We start from the raw sequence: 14,380 nt of genomic DNA, 5'->3' as shown, positions 1-14,380 counted from the left end.
TCGAGCGTGTATGCGAGAGTTAATTATTAGTATAAAGTAATAGCGGAAAAAACGAAGTAAATACTTATCGATTTCTTCTCTATCAACTAAAATCACAACCAATATTAAATTATATTTGGGATTAATTGGAAAGTATTGGAAAACTACCATACACGAAGGTAAATGAGCTAATAATATTAGATTGTAAATGTCAACCGAACTAACGATGAAAAATCAAGTTGAAAAGTTCCTCAGTTTCAAAGGTAATCTAAACATTCAGTTACACCATTTTTGTTCTAGTTCGCAACAGGGGTTTAAGCTCTTTTGTTTGTCATGTTCAGAAAAAATGAGTATTCGTCGCCGCGAAAAAAAAAATTACATTTTAGATTAAGTTTAGTTGCTGTACGAACATTGAAAACCTCCCCACAACATTTGCATGACAAAAACCACGGGAAATGTAAAACAGAAAAGTATAGTGGTTCAGCTTGTTGTAAAGAATGATAAACAGAGGAAAGTTGCTAGAAATGGATTTTGCTGGGGCAAATACAATCATAAATGAAAACCAGGTACACATGGTGCACTGTTGGTATTATTGGCCAACGTGGACAAATCCTAACTAATGAGTCCCGTATGGATAGTATGTACAACCATCTATCCTGGACTGATAGTACCCATTACCGTCGGTTTGTGCGGTTCAGTATACTGAGATAGTTATGGTTTAGGCTACGATAAAGCCTATTGTTTCGCAACGATCCCGGCGAAGCGGAGCCCATCGCCGGGACTCCATTGGCGGGCACTAACGGTCTAGAAGCCGTAGCTACTGGAGGAGGCACTGAAGCGAATGCCACCGACGGCGTGGTGGACGAGGACGTTGCCATGCAGGACACGATCGAGGAGCCACCAAACGACGAAGACGACGAGGACGATGACGACGAGGGTTGCGTGGAAGACTGCCCTACGGCGCCGTTTGCACTAGGCGAAGTCCTGCTGATCCCGGATCCAGATTCCATCGACTGCGTCATGAGATTATTCCGTCTGCCACTGCCGCCGCTGCCGCCGCCGGCGCTGTTATGCCGCCGATACATTCGGGCAGCTTCTGGCATCGCTTCCGTGCGCTGGCGTCATATACTGTCGTTCGGTCCAAAGCGTCGGATTGCGGAAGAAACGCGCCACAGGCGAACCTTTCCATCGCTGCGTTGTAGGTGCGGGTGGTAAATCATAAAGATCATAAAACGAAGAAAGCGTAGGAACAGAGAAAAATAAAATATAATGTTTAAAAAACAACAATTTCAAAATGACAAATTATGAACAAAAATAATATGCACAAATGGTGCGGATCTCTCGCAAATCCACATCACTGGAAAGCGAAACCCCACAGTTGAACATCAAAAAAGCGATGGATTATGTATGAATACCACAATTAAAATGGTTTACGATTAAAACGGAATACGAAACAAATGAACTGCACTGATAAAGTAGTTCATTTCCGAGCGGTAAAAAGTAAGTGCTACGCATTGTTGTGTCATTCGATTCAAATAGATTATTTTTCTGAGGGATATTGTGCTGGCTTTGTGCTCAGAACGAGTGTTAAAGTATTAAAGTGATATCGTAATGAAAAACACGTGTGGTTTCGTTGGCGGTAGAACACAGAATGAATTCATAATGTATTTCAGTATTGACAAATGTGTCAAACTGACACATAGGGTTTATACACAAAGTTTGTTTCTCCAACACGCCCGCTCAAACCTTGTAGTCCCAAAAACGCCCGCTCAAACCTTAGAATCGGACAATCCTAGACATGTACGCAATCTCGTGAAAGCTGGTGCAGGTAGACCTTTTGTCAATATATCCGCTTCCTGTTCTACTGTTGGAACATACTGCAACTTTATGGTACCCTTTTCTACTAGGTCTCTTACAAAGAAATACTTTACATCCACGTGTTTCATGCGCACTGAATCCTTTTCTTCTTGTAATGCCCGCTGCCACAATATCCAATCGTCTCTTTCCTTTAGTTCAGATATTGATCCAGGTATGTTATCAACATAGCACAAAGCATTAAGAGCAAAACTGGCATTAACTTGATAATCTTTATGCCACACAGGAGCATTTCGTTCTCGAACAGGCCTGGTATTAGAATTTTCTTCACCTTCAATTATTTCCTCTTCACCAGTGTCGTAGTTTCCTTCGCTTCCTGTGCTCTCCTGATCATTCATAACCTCTATGTTATGATCATTGCCTTCATTTGTTTGCTCTGCTTCCTCTTGATCTAAAACAACTACATCAATGTTATCGTAGCTTCTGGAACACTCACTCCTTTCGACGTTCTTCAGAGTTTCCATTTCCAGAAAATCAACATCTCGCGCTACAACGATGGACTTCTGTTCAGGATTCCATATTCTGTAGCCTGCCGGTGCGTATCCGACAAATACGCCTTTCCATGCCTTAGCATCTAGCTTCTTGCGATTTTCTTTCGGTATATGGACGAACGCCGGACAGCCAAAAACACGCAACTTAGACAAATCAGGTTTGGTACTTTCCCATAACTCAGCTGGACTTTTGTCATCGTCATTCGCTCTTGTTGGACAACGATTAACCACATATCCTGCTGTTTCGACCGCTTGTACCCAAAAACATTTGTCGATCTTTGCACCTTCCAACATTGCCCTAGCTCGCTCTACAAGTGTGCGATTCATTCTTTCACTAGTGCCATTTTGTTGTGGGGTGTATGGTATTGTGTACTCTATTTGAATTCCTTGCCGACGACAAAAGGCTTCAAAATGGCGGTTTTTAAATTCTCCTCCATTATCACACCTTAAACGCGATATTCTTGTAGAGAATTTTGCTGTCACTAACGCCTCATATTTTACAAAAAGTTCAAACACCTCATCCTTACGTTTCATGGGGTAAACCATGACAAAATGACTCCAGTCGTCAATAAACGTCACGAAATAACGTTCACCATTTGGACCCACTGGTGTAATTGGTCCGCATACATCCGAGTGGATCATTTCCAGTATACGTGTTGAGCGTTTTCCTTCGTATGTTGTAAAAGGTTGACGAGTCTGTTTACTCATTACGCACGTTTCACACACGGTAGTAATTTTATCCGAATCGTCACACTTCACAGAATCTAGGCCTTTCACAAAATTATGTCTAATCAACTTTTCTAGTGTTCGATTATTCACATGACCAAACCTACGATGCCACAAATCAAGGTTTTTCGTGATTCGTCCGCATGCCACCAAAGATTTCTTTTCATTGCATTTTTCACTGACTGCATCCAGTTCATACAGCTGTCCCCGACGCGAACCTGTGGCAACAAGCCTTGTGTCTTTCCATATGCACACTTTTCCATCCTCGAACACTACTTTCATACCTTTCTGTTCAACTTTCAATACCGAGAACAGATTGAAGCGTAGTGCGGGAACAAAAAGAACGTCGTTTACCGTACACGGAATACACACACCATTTACTATTGAAACGAGCCGTATTGTTCCAATGTGCCGAGCTTCGATCGACGCGCCATCTTTTGCAACTGCTATTCTTATAGGAACTGGTAACGGAGACAATGATTCAAAAAGACCTTTGTCTTTCACTAGGTGGTCTGAACACCCCGAATCAATAACCCATTGCACCTTCTCCTGTTTTTCCAATAACTCATTGCTACTGACCAAACTGACGAACGAAACACTGCCGTTGCTTGCCAAATTCGCCTTTGGCTTTCTATTGGGACATTTTGAAAGTTTGTGGCCTTCTTGTTGGCACCCGTAGCACTTGAACATTTTCTTCGTCTTAAACACTTTCTTCGTACTCACAAAAGCCGGTGATCCGCTTTCAACTAAAGCCGGTTCCATACCTGAGCCTCGTTGTTTAATCTCTTCGTCCAATAGACGACATTTTACGAATTCTAGATTCAGGTTCTCTTCGGGCATGGTTTCCAACGCGGTCACTACCGTTGAGTACGCGGATCCAAGAGTCAAAAGTAAGTGGCAAACTACATCCAAGTCCTCGATCACTGCCCCTGTTGCACGGTATTCCCGCACTAAGCGATCAAATACTAGGAAATGATCCTGCAGTGTTCCGCTCTCAAAACGCAATGAGAGCATTCGTCGCTTGAGGTGCATTCGGCTGGCGATACTTTTCCGCTCGAAAATGCGAGACAAAGCGTCCCAAATAGCTTTTGGTGTAGGTTTATCCTGTACATATTCCAGCTGGGAATCGTGTATCCTTGACACCAACAAGCTTTTGCACTTTTTGTCCATTTTAATCCTTTTCTCGCGCGCCATAGCCTTTTCTCTACTTTTCTCTGCTGTATCACCAGGAGCATCACGCAGCTCCTCGATATCCGCCGATTCTGTTTCTACACACGTTAAAAGATCACGCTCTTCCAATAACACACGCATACGGAATTTCCAGGCATTGTAATTAGAGCCATTAAACAATGGGAGCAGAAAACGATCATTTTTCTCATCCTCCATTTTGTTACACTGGGACCATAACCTAAAGTGATATCGTAATGAAAAACACGTGTGGTTTCGTTGGCGGTAGAACACAGAATGAATTCATAATGTATTTCAGTATTGACAAATGTGTCAAACTGACACATAGGGTTTATACACAAAGTTTGTTTCTCCAACAAGTATCAGGTAAGTGTATACAGCAGAGCAGGAAAATATAGCGCACAACAAAGCTTAACAGAGGGTAAGCCATGAATAAATGAGAAAGAAAGATGGATGCAAACGTGAATGGTGATACAAACAGCCAACAAAACGGACAACACGATTAAACAGTAGTTAAAAGTGAGTAGCAAAGACTTACTAATAACATTTCTACTCCATAGTTGAGACCGCTGCTGTGCATGATAGCAGCAATGATAGGAAGTGGTGCCACAACCTGCCACTAATAAATAACGATTGGGCACGTGCATCGCTTAAAAATGTGTAGTTTTTTTTATGCCATGCGGAGGAGCACGTAGATGTGCTATTTTCATTAGTACTTTCATCCTTCTTACGCCCTATGGCTACAGCTTATGGGACAGAAGAAGAATACCACCAGCTGAAGTGTCCACACCAACACCATCATCCAGAGAATTAATTTTGCCCATAACCTTGTGATTGAAGAAATGTACTCATAATCAGTTAAGTGTGTTTTTGATTCCCCAAGCAGAGACAATTACGTAGGTATTAAAATACAGAACGAAACTGTTAATGACCTGTGTTCTGGACGCCGGCACCTCAGTCTGCAAACTCTATTTTGGAACGATCGTTTTCTATCTCTATAGGCCACTCGCAATTCAGTTCTCTATGCAAAACCGTTACCTTTTCACTTGCCGTACCCTGCGTTAGATTTACTTATTTGTTTGACATATTGCTTTTATATTTAATGTTAATTTATGACCTATCTTTTTTCATACATCTACGTTTAACTTGCAATGTATTGGTTAGTTCTACTAAAGCGAACCGCATTACTATAAAACAACAATAAATAAAGGTATCAATCATTGTTATAAGATTGCACCGCATAATGACAATTTACGAAAAGTTAGTGAACCATGAAAGCAGCAACAACACAAATCACAATCACACGAATTATTTGAACAATAAAAATCGTACAAAAGCAATGTAAATTTAGTTTAATTCAGAATGAAGAAAGTGTCATGCTTAGTTTACACGATGCGCAAAACTCTGAAAACCCAGGCGAAAATATCATTTTTTCTGTCACTTTTTTTCGCTTCGTGTAGACGTTCCTATTCGTGAGCCGATGCAGATGTAAGCGCATTCAATGTTGACTAGATTGTTTAATTGTAAAAAAACAGCACAGAGGTATTGAAATCTTATCAACAACCACTGTACATCATCACAAACTACTATTTTCCATCGACCGGCACTCTATACCAGGTGCGCAAATCTATTTTTTACTCGCCGACCGAAAAACAGATTTTCGCTTACTTTGACAGTTGACTGACAAACTGACAGCATTTTACCGCAAACTCACAGCATTTTACCGTTTGCAAAGGTTTCTTTGCGCTTCGTGTAGACCAAGCATCAGTGTCTCTTTTTCATTTGCGCTCCTAGGACAGAGAGAATAATATTCGAATAGAATAAGGTGATGATAATTTAAGCATTTTGCTCTTTGGGTTATTCAGCATCTTATTAACGCTACGTCCAGTCTATAAACTCTAAGTCTTCTCCAATCCCTGGCATCGGTTGAACGCTATTCCTACAGTGCGATGGCAAAAAATCTTTTGTTTGTTTCTTCCACTTAATTACTAGTTTAACCTGTTGATTATTTTTGCTGCGAAAGTAGTAACTTTGTCTGTTAGTTTCTAACTATCCTACTTTCACTGTAAGCCGGCACACACGTTACGACACGTTCGGACCACATTCGCATACTCTGCTTAGGTGTTTTAAAATTTGACATTAAATTGAATTAAATTGAAATCGACGTAGGTCGTGTCCTTCTTTTCCTGTTCCGCATTTAGCGTTTCGCTTTGCAACCAACTCCGCCACCAACACCACCACCACCACCACCACTACTACTGTTAGCACTAGAAGCTGCTGCACCTGCATTGGCAGTGGCGCCACTAGCGGCAACGGACCCCGCACCGGCGGTCGATGCAATAAGTGAGTCCAACTCGGTGGTTACAAACCGCCAGATTCGTACCTCACCGGAACTAGATAATGGACACAAGCGAGCAAGAAAGGGCAGGAAAGGGACGTATGCAAACGAGGGAGCAAGAGAAGAGAAAAAAGAGAAAGAGAAAGAGAAAACCGTCAAACTAACCCGTTGCATCAAATGCACCACAAATCACCGCGTTGATAAAAAAAACAACAAAAAAACCAAGACAACCCGATTTTAAGAACAATATTTCCAAAAAACATAGAACGAAAGTTTAAAAACAAATCCCATTTAAAAAATGAAAATAATAATTGAACACGAATGAAATGGTTACGTTTAAGCGTTATACTCACTTGGACGCGGTAAAGACACGATTCTCACTCGTCACGATATCATTGATCGACTGTTCCGTCTTCATTTCGGCCAGACTGTCGCAAGTTTTAATGTTCCAAAGGCGCACAACGCCACCGCGGCAGCTAGACAGCAGTATATCACCGTAGATAGCCATCCCGGACACCCAGCCCTTGTGGGCGTTGTTGAGCGACTGCTTGAGCTCGCCGTTGCGCAGGTCCCACCTTTTGATGCCGGAATCGCGACTCCCGGAAAACAGCTCCGCATCGACCCCGATCGCATCGTTTGCGACGGCCAACGCCTGCACACCATCGTAGTGGGGCGGTTCTAGATGCAGCAGGGGCTGTACCACACCCCCGCCCGAGTTCACCTCGAACACCTTGACGTAGTGATCCTTCGAGCCGGTTGCCACCAGATCGGTATTGTTCGGACCCTCCCAGGCGGTGAGACACATTACGGCGGCCTGATGTCCACCGGACAGTCGGCCAAGGCAAGCAAACTGACGCAAATCCCAGAAACGCACCTTATCCGAGGCGGCGGTGTAAAGCTTTCCGGACGGACCCATCGTGAGCGCCGTAATGGAACTTTCGCCCGGCACCAGATCCGAGAGGGTGGCGTTCGCTGGCAGGGTTGTGCCGGAAGAACTGCCACAAAAAAAATGAACTATAATAAGATCACGCAATCTTCAATGCGTCTCACTCTCAAACTCACCATAAGGTAATGATAGGACGAATGTTACTGCTTCGTAGATCCCACACCTTGATGAAAGCTCCCGAAGCCGAGAAGAGCAGTTTGTTCGCCTGGTCGTACTCGACGGCTGCTACCGGGCCCAAATGACCGGTCAGACACTGTGGCGTCGAGTTTGAACGCAAATCCCAAACCTTTACCGTCCGATCGGCGGCAGCCGTGAATAGCATCTGATTGCACACCTTAATTGACAGCACGGAATTCGTATGCCCATCGACCACGTGCGTGCAAATCAGCGGAGTTCCAGCTTTGTACTGAAAGTGAATAACAAAAAATATAGAGATATACGTAGTTCGCTAGGTAACTGCTCGCCGGTTGCTAAAACCAATCTTACCCTTGCGTTTAACTCCTTAATGTTTCCCCCGGGAAGCGGATCCTGCGTTCCTGCGCCAAGGCGCGAAAACACATCGCCATCCTCACGTGAGATCCCACGACGGTAGACGGGTGGTGACGTCGGCACATCGTTCGAGTCCTCTCTGCATAGGTGACCCGCATGTTTCCCGATTCCGTACGTTTGGTGTATTCGTTATGGTGCATTTTTGTGTTATTGTTAGCCAGTTTAACATCAAAGAACGCAGCCAAAAGATCACACATCGCGGCACAACATTTAGTAGCGCAGAGTGGAGCAGAGCATTGTGGCAAGATTTTAGGTTAGTGGTCGCACCGCACATGATGGTTTAAAGATGACAAGATGGCAATAACAGGCACGCAATGAAAGTTAAATCCAAAAGAGACAAAAGTCAAACAAGATTAGCTGATATTAATACGACAATCGAACAGCACAAAGCAGCAAACGTTTCCAATTAGATTATTGTTGTTTTAAATGGTTGGTTCCAGGCAGTTTAAGTTGGCGCTTTGGCTTTTAAAATAATACTCTCACTGGCAGCGATGGCTTTGACAATAGTAGACTAATTAAGACACCAAAATGCATTAGTTTATTCAACTATGCCGGTAAAAAATTATGTAGAAATTATTAATTAATGTTTGTTTTAACTTATTCGAATAATATTTGGAACGGAAACTACATTTCAGGTTATTTATTTATCAAATTAAAACTTGTAAATTAAGTTTAATGATTTTAAAATGTAACTGCTATCAAACATGTAACGGGAGATAACACAAACAACTTCACCATAGTCGTAGCAAAATATTTTCTCGGCCTATGATTTACTTTTCTATCCAGATCTTACTCAATATGGTAGAGTTTTATACTTTCAGTATAAGGTTAACGTACTTATGTAGGGGTTAAGACTTCTGGTAGTAGATGGGCAACAAATCAAAACTATTTGACTAAATTGAGCTAGGCGGTTTTTATCGTTATTACACGACGGTGCAAAGAGGTTGACTTCAGCTTATATATGTTTCAACTTCGTAGAAAGCGCTTGAATATCCTTTTTATCGCTTGCCGTAGTAGTAAACTGCCGCGTTCTTAAACTGCTGGTCACTTATCAATCCGCTGAAAGGGCAATAAGTTGGGATTGTGAGAAAACAACGAACGAACAACGCACCACCATCGTTCTTCCTTTGGCTATAACAAATTATACGTTTGTTGGTCTCTTACTCTGAATCGTTTTACGCAAATTCCAATTCACCTTTTACTTTAAAATAAATTCGAACCTCGCCAGAACAGTCCTGGTTTGCATTTGTAGTGAATCGGAGTGCATCAAGAAACAGTCATACTTACATTCCCGGAGACACCTTGCTGGGGAACGGCCTCCGACTGATCCTGGGGGACGATGGAGCTCCGCCGCTCGTTTCGAACGACTTCCGGGAAAGCAGCGGCGATGCAGTGCTATTCTGGCGCGATATGTTCGGGTGTGGCTGTAGCCCTCTGTAAGATTCGGTATGAAGTGTCGATTTAAGATGGTGTTGATGATGAGCGCAAATGTTGAGTAAAAGATGTGTTCGTGTGTGCATCGCCTTTTTGTCGTATAAGAATGTTTTAAATTTCAGATCATTTCATCGCTGTTTCACCAAATCAGTTGCAATAGTATACTAAATAAATGCAACGGTGCTAACCTCAAATCATCTTTATTCAATCCGCAGCGTTCGTGTATAATCATTTTGATACTTTTATACATTTTTTTGTTTTCTGAAAGTCACCCTACAATTACAACCAATCGAATATATTGCTCTTCTCAGATCAACAAACATTCAGTAACTGATGCTAGTTTACCGTCTCAAAACTTTGTCTGCAAATCAGAACTGAGGGTCATTTTTCTGCAATGAAAACAGTCAGCGAAACATTGGCAGTGAGTAAGGCAGGCAGAGGATGTCGGACAAAATATGCCTTCAAGCGACAGCAATAAAAAACACCTCGCAAACACGAACATCATACGCGTCAAAGATCGGTGTTAGATTCGTAAGCGAAAAGAAACCAAATATCATCGCCGTTGGCTAAGCAACAAAGAACTTAGTTAGTTTAACTATATTCCTAATAAACGCTAAACCATCAGGAATCAATCCGGCTAGAGATAGTTTTTTTTGTAGGATACAAACTAATGCATAAAGCTACTTTTTCAGTAGCGTATGGAGCGGAGGGCCGTTGCTGGTGGCTGGCATAGCAGCGACTGCTGGAGGCAGCAGCTGTTCGCCGATGGTGACCAAACTATATTCCACCAGTCGCTTAAACTCTAGAAAGGGCTGTATCGGTAGGAGGCGATACAGCAGATCGACGGTGGCCAGCAGGCGCAGCATAATTTTTCTAAAACAAAAAGAACAGCGAAACGTAACAGCGACGGAGGCATTACAAACACTCAGTGTAGCCCGGAAGGGCCAAATTCGGCAAACGCAGTCATGCATCAAAGAAGGATATTGATCGTATCGATCCAGCAACTGAATTAGGTACTGGTTAATCCATACAAAATGCAAGCATTATTATCATTCCCGAAATTCCAAACATTCTTCCCTTATTATGGTTCCTGTGGGATTTCATCGTAAGCATCGTCAAAAATGGGATCACTTCGGCTCCAGTATGGTACAGTTTCTATTCCTGTTCGTATTATTTCTTGCACATCGCTCCGCAACGTCGTGACGGGGTTTTAATAAACACACAACTATATCATTCTGCTTTCGATATGGACTGGAGCTTCACTTCGTTTGACCTCGTCGATCGTATTGAACTGTCAGAGAAATATGCATTAAAGAATTTCACGCATAACACACACTAAAAGCGTGCACACAGAACAAACTATAAACCAAAGCTGCATGGATGAACACAACAATCAAACGGTGCTTCCGATGTGAACTACTTACTTTAGCGAGCCCGGTGCACTGGGAACACGTGAAAGCGGTACAAACGTTCTGGCGGATGCGGGGGTCGCAACCACCGGCGGTGCGGTCGGAAGCCCGGCATTGGCGGCCGCGACGGGATCCGTCGCCCCACCCAGTATCGTGTACGAGCGGGTCATAATGTCCGAGTGCCGGTCCTGCAGAGAGGGGGGTTGGTGCTTCGTGTCATCGTCATCTGCGGAATCCTCGAGATAAATACAAATACCCACTTTCTCGAGCTTACTGCCGCCCCCGCCTCCGTTGGCATGGTGTGATGAGGCCGCGGTGGTGTTGCGATCGAAGCCACTACCACCACCACCACCACCACCGGGTCCTCCGCCACCACCTTCGTGTCCGGCGGGACCGACGTAGCTGGAGCTGCTGCCGTACAGTAGGTCCTGAATGGTAGCCACCGACGGCACCACAGCGGGATTTCGTCGTTGCCTCGAGGAGTTCCTGTAGGTGACAATGTTATCGCTAAATTGTATCCGAGGGAAAAGGGTCGGTGCCGTCGTATGTCAGCAAGTATGGACAATGTGCAGTGTGTAAAGGAGGAAAGTAAACGGATAAGTAAATAAATAAATCAGGGGAGAAAGAAAATTTACAAATGAAAGCTGTACATCTATCTACCTAATGCCAATCGTAAAATAAGTGTTATATCACTAATAAATTTAAGTGGTTTAGATAGAATGATAAACCGAACACACGCACAGGTAATGAATGACGTTTACGGCCAATAATGAAATACATTAAAGAAATGGTAAATTACAAAGCTATCAACAGTGTGTTACAACTACTCTTTGAAAGTATTTTTGAAAAAACGCTTTGAATAAATTTGTAATTTTTATAAGCAATGTGTTTGCTTTAGTTGTACATTTTAAGCGTTATTATTCGAATAGAAGGTGTATTCCAAGATAAATGGGAGCAAGAAACATAAGTGAATTTTGTTGAATATGTTAGAAGTGGACTGTGTATTTTTTACCATTTCTACTTTTCAAAATTAGTGGATCGCACTTCGAAATTTGTACATAATTAATTCTGTCTTCATGCATCATCAGCTGTAACATTACTTAATTCATTCAGATATAATCTCTTCGTAACCTATATTTATTTGTTCTGTTCGACTGCTGACGAAAAAGAAAAAAAAACGATATAGTAAATAATGGCGAAGTTTAAAAGTCACAAACAAAACACACAACAAATGTTGGATGTTGGTAAATAGTTTACGTTATAAAAACAACCACCAGTAAACCTTTGTAGGAAAAAGGTATATTATTTGCCGCCGCCACCACCATTCCCACACATCACCATACAAACCCATGCAAGCAAGGAAGGTTATACGATTGTTATGAAAATATCGGTTGCCCCGCAATTTTGAAACTTACAGTTCTGTGTGGCTAGTGCTCGGCGATGGACTACGTGTCGTAGAGTCAACAACATGCGGCAGCCGATGCTGCGACGCCGATCCTCCCTGCTGCTGTTCCATCTCGCTGTTTCTTTCAATGCCCAATTGAACGTACGAGTTAGCCGACTGGGCCGAGCTAAAACTGGCATCCGAAGTCGCAGCTGCGGGCTCCTTAACAAGCATGTACTGCAGCAGCTGTTGGTGCATCGACGTGTCCTGCTGTAACTGCATCATCAGAGCCTCCCGCTCGGAAAGCTTCGCTTGCGCTAGACCCGCCTCGCAAACATGCCCAACGGTGACGCCGCACAGTCGCATCAGCAAAAACCGGGCCTCATCGAGCGAGTCAATTTTATCGGTGAGGTTCTGCAACAGGGTGTGCTCGGTAGACAAATCCTTGCCATCCTCCACCTGCAGGATGGTCTCCTGTAATTGCGTAACCGTATCGTGCAAGTAATTCAGGTTGGCGATCATGGTGTCTTCCTCCGAGATCAGATCTTGCAGCGCCTGCGACTCCCCATTGGCATTTTTACGAATACGAACGTTTGCTATTTCGCGGCTCAGCGCGTTCCGCTCCTGGATGACGCGCTCCAGCTCACGCTCGAGTTCCATTACCGTCTGGCGGGCGCGTGCCGCGTTCATGATAGCACGCTGCATTGCTGACCAGTGGGCCTGGAAATGCTTCGTACCGCTAAGCACGACCCGACCGTACGACGTCTTCGGGGCCACCCGCCCGGACGCCTTCAGACTCATCACACCGCGCTGAGACTTCCGAAGATTGGACACCTCCTCCGTTTTGCGCTTCAACACCTGATCTTTGGCAGCACCCTGCGCCTGCAGTGATTTGATCATGTTAACCTGTTTCCGGCTTTCCTTCCGCAGCTGAGCGATTTCACGGGTCTTCCGACTGTCTTGCTCCTTGTGGCGATTATTTTCTTCCGATATCTTTTTCATGAGACGCGTTTTAACTTGCTTCAGTTCGGTCAACTCCTGCCGGAGCGTTTTTATTCGAGCATCTTGTGTTTGCATCGTCCGCTGCATGCGCAAGTGCTCCTTGTTGGCGGACTGCATTTGATTCAGCTGACGCTTCAACTCGGCCAGCTTCCGCTCGTAGTCCTCTTTGACTCGCCGAATCGCGTTGTCGTTTGTCGAGGCATTTGCTGATGTTCTGTTGTTACCGGTACCACCACCATGCGCCATGTTTGCCAATATTTGATCCCGCTCACGTTCCGTAACGGTGATTCTTTCCTTCATCATGTTTAGCTGTTTCTCATACTGTTGGCGCATGATCAGCATGCGCTGCTGGGATTCTTCCAACCGCTCGATGAGTTGCATTTTCAACTCAATGCCAGTGTTGACGTCACACATCTCCGCCCGCAACTCGTCTGTCTTGTCATCAGACTCGGTGTCCGACTCACTGTCCGAATCCTGTTCCAGGCACGCACTGCTCGGATCATTTTCCAGCCCCGGCAGCGACCGGGTCATGTGCGATTCCTGTTCTCGTTCCAGCTCGCGCTTAAACATGTTGATTATCTTCTCCTTGTTGTCCTCAATGAAGGGGGTAACGTCCTTGCCCAGCTTGGACTGGGAAGCCTTAACGAGCTTCAACTGTTTGAACATTTGTTCGGACTCGATCAGCTTGGCCTTCAATTTTTCGATTTCACTGATATAACCGTGTATGAGCCCTTCCATTCCCGTATCTTTTCCACCCTCGTTGCCGAAAGCGGTTATCGGGTCGCCGGAGCCATGCGTATCCGACTCGGTGGCACTTGCTTCGCCACCGTTACTGCCAAGCCGCATTTGAGCGAGCGCCTGCTCCGACTGCATGCGTGCGTTCTGGCTCGTCAGAGCATCGATTGTTTCCTGCATCGCACGCACGCGCTGCCGTAATCTTTCATTGTCCTGCATAAGGATGGCATTTTCCAGTGAGACATCGGATATAGTTTCATTGCCCTCTGCATCGACGCTCCGTTTGCCCTGAAACAAGACGAAAATTAAAATTGGTTAAAAAGG

The 14,380-nt window shown here is 44.1% G+C and overlaps 1 protein-coding gene across 1 annotated transcript in view; it reads right to left on the bottom strand.

Annotated features, from left to right (window-relative positions):
* Window positions 1-6,456: 6,456 nt before the first annotated feature.
* The window catches only part of LOC131263500 (kinesin-like protein KIF21B), a 40,991-nt gene continuing 33,067 nt past the window's right edge, over window positions 6,457-14,380 (bottom strand). Inside the window, exons 9-15 of the mRNA XM_058265705.1 lie at window positions 12,351-14,344; window positions 10,951-11,442; window positions 9,380-9,526; window positions 8,030-8,171; window positions 7,660-7,949; window positions 6,951-7,592; window positions 6,457-6,652 (exon numbers count right to left, since the gene is read on the bottom strand). Of these exons, the coding sequence (XP_058121688.1) occupies window positions 6,457-6,652; window positions 6,951-7,592; window positions 7,660-7,949; window positions 8,030-8,171; window positions 9,380-9,526; window positions 10,951-11,442; window positions 12,351-14,344 (3,903 nt within the window). The remainder of the gene's footprint in view (window positions 6,653-6,950; window positions 7,593-7,659; window positions 7,950-8,029; window positions 8,172-9,379; window positions 9,527-10,950; window positions 11,443-12,350; window positions 14,345-14,380) is intronic.

This window comes from Anopheles coustani, chromosome 2 (assembly GCF_943734705.1).
Source record: "Anopheles coustani chromosome 2, idAnoCousDA_361_x.2, whole genome shotgun sequence".
NCBI lineage: Eukaryota > Metazoa > Arthropoda > Insecta > Diptera > Culicidae > Anopheles > Anopheles coustani.
The sequence above is the reverse complement of the archived record's forward strand: the minus strand, read 5'-3'. Positions and strand labels throughout refer to the sequence as shown.